Source organism: Anomaloglossus baeobatrachus, chromosome 5, assembly GCF_048569485.1.
Source record: "Anomaloglossus baeobatrachus isolate aAnoBae1 chromosome 5, aAnoBae1.hap1, whole genome shotgun sequence".
Classification (NCBI taxonomy): Eukaryota; Metazoa; Chordata; class Amphibia; order Anura; family Aromobatidae; genus Anomaloglossus; species Anomaloglossus baeobatrachus.
In genome coordinates, this window is record NC_134357.1 from 116,343,891 (window position 1) to 116,346,659 (window position 2,769).

Here is a 2,769-nt window from a genome sequence, read left to right on the forward strand (position 1 = left end):
ATCATTGAAAATCTGTGGCTAGACCTCAAAAGAGCAGTGCATGCAAGACGAGCCAGGAATCTGACAGAACTAGATTTTCCCAAAGAACAATTGATGAAAATCCCTCAAACAAGAATTGAAAGACTCTTGACTGACTGCAAATGGCATTTACAAGATGTGATACTTGCCAAAAGAGGTTCTACTAGGCACTAACCATGCAGGGTGCCCAAACTTTTGCATTGGCCCATTTTTCTTTTTGTTAATTTTAAAATGTAAAATATTTTTGTTAAAATACAAAAGGAAATGTGTCATCTTTAAAGGGACCCTGTCAGCAGAATTTTCGCTATTAAACTAAAAGATTCCCCTTCTGCAGCTCCTGGGCTGCATTCTGGAAAGGTTCCTCTTCCTATTGTGACCCCTTTGAGACCTAAATAAATACTTTATAAATTCTTACCTTTTTGTATGCAAATGTGTTTTTATGGTCACGGGGGCAGGCTGTTTTTCGTCCGTTATTCGCACCCCTGCCGCTGTACGCGCAGTTTGAACGCTGGTGAGGTGATTGCGCAGGCGCGGGATTATGGGCTGCGCTGTAATTTGTCATCAGCAGCGTCATCCAAGTACCCGCCCATAATCTCGTGCCCGTGCTTTTCCCTCTGCCTCCACTGTTATTTGCAAGCGCTGGTCATATGAACCACGTTACCTATTACTGCAGGTGCGAGATTATGGGCGGCGCTGTGTTTGTCATCAGCAGCATCATCCAAGTACCCGCCCATAATCTCGTGCCCGTGGTAATAGGTAACGTAGTTCATATGGCCAGCGCTTGTGCATAACAGTGGAGGCAGAGGGAAAAGCATGGGCGGGTTTATGGGCGGGTACTTGGATGACGCTGCTGATGATAATCACAGCGCAGCCCATAATCTCACGCCTGCGCAATCACCTCACCAGCGTTCAAACTGCACAGTGCTCAGTCCCGCGAGAGTGCCACTGGGCATGCGCGAGACATCGGGAGGGAACAGTTACATGAGAAGGGCGTCCTCGTGTATGTAAATGAGCAATGGGGGACGGCGTACAGCGGCAGGGGTGCGAATAACGGACGAAAAACAGCCCGCCCCCGTGACCATAAAAACACATTTGCATACAAAAAGGTAAGAATTTATAAAGTATTTATTTAGGTCTCAAAGGGGGAACAATAACAAGATGAACCTTTCTAGAATGCAGCCCAGGAGCTGCAGAGGGGGAATCTTTTAGCTTAATAGCGAAAATTCTGCTGACAGGTTCCCTTTAACTTTCTGCCATTTAGAGATCATTTCATCTTCAACTTTAACTGTTCACAAGAAGAGTAATTTTGACCAGGGATGTCCAGATTTTTGTATGCCACTGTATGCCCAATAATACTGCACAAAGAATGTTCTGTAACCTTTAAAGGGAATCTGTCACCAGGTTTTTGCCACTTAATCTGAGATCAGCAAAATGTAGGGGCAGACATCTAGATTCTAGCGGTATGTCACTTATTTGGCTGCTTAGTGCAGTTTTGATAAAATCACTGATTAATCAGCAGTAGATTATCATTACAAAACTACTTGGCGTGCTGCCAGGTAAGTCTAGCATATTCAGGAGCTCTGTATAACTGCTAGATCTGCAGCAGGGAAAACCATGACATCGCTGGAATCTGGGTCTCAGTCTCTATATTATGCTGCTCTCAGAAGGGGTATAAAAAAAAACCAAAACCTTGATACAGATTACTTTTAAGGCTGTGTGCCCACACTGTGTTTTTACTTGCAGATTTTGATCAATACTGCAAGGAAAAGCACATTCCAGCAAAGTCTATGAGAATTCTGAATTGCTGTGCACAGGTTGCAGAACAAATTTGCAGCATGTCAAGTTATTCTGCGTTTTTTCCTACTTTTGATATAATCCACTGCAGTGGATTACATCTGTCAGTGCTGCACTCGCAACACTGACACTTTGCCTCACACACCATGCATCTGGCATGGTCTGAGCCCAGTAACCCGGGGTCGTCATGGTGATTACATTACAGGGACCCAATTGCCAGGGAGAGGTAAGCGATTATTCTCCCTGCTTCCTGAATGCTGCAATCACAATTGATCACAGCATTAACGGGCTTAAATTGCTGGCAGTGGTGCAGGCTCCGCACCTGGCAGTGAGATCCAGGTCTCAGTTATAACATCAACCGGAGACGCGGCGGTGATGGTGAGGGTACAGGAACGGGAACTCCCGCGATTGCCATGACGTAAAAACTCAGGAAAAAAAACAGAACGCATAAATCTGCTATGTGGGCACACCCTAAGGAGTAGATTAAGCATGCGCTCTTCTCTTATAGATTGAGGATCGCTTTGCATCCAGCCTTCACTGCAGGATTCTGCTTCAAGATTAACATGTCCTATCTAGTGTTCAGTATCTTTCACCTCTTACAAAATCATTACCATTTTTGTTTTATACAGTGTTTTCGTTTTATAATAGTAAAATATAAAAGTGTACAGAATTTGTTGTGCTATTTCTTCTTTCTGTTCTTTTTTAAAACGTCCAGTTCATTTAATCTAGATTGAATTCCACGACTGTGCTGACGAGACATCCATTCCTTCTCCAGCTGTTTTAGCATATCTGGTGTAAGGAGTCCATCCTGGACCAGTCTAGATGTGAGCGATCCTTTCTGTGATTCGGAATTTGCTGACAGTGGCTTGGTTCCCCTGACTCTCCTGGGTCCAGGTTTCTGGTTGTCTCCTAGAAGACTTTCTGAGTCTTTAGACATTTCATCGACCACTTGGAGTG

At 44.3% G+C, this 2,769-nt stretch overlaps 1 protein-coding gene across 1 annotated transcript in view; it reads right to left on the reverse strand.

Moving 5' to 3' along the window:
* Nucleotides 1–1,287: 1,287 nt before the first annotated feature.
* Nucleotides 1,288–2,769, reverse strand: part of SUPV3L1 (Suv3 like RNA helicase) — a 91,383-nt gene continuing 89,901 nt past the window's right edge. Inside the window, exon 15 of the mRNA XM_075352386.1 lies at nt 1,288–2,769. This exon is cut by the window's right edge and continues 128 nt beyond it. Coding sequence (XP_075208501.1) covers nt 2,492–2,769 — 278 coding nt within the window. The 3' untranslated portion in view covers nt 1,288–2,491.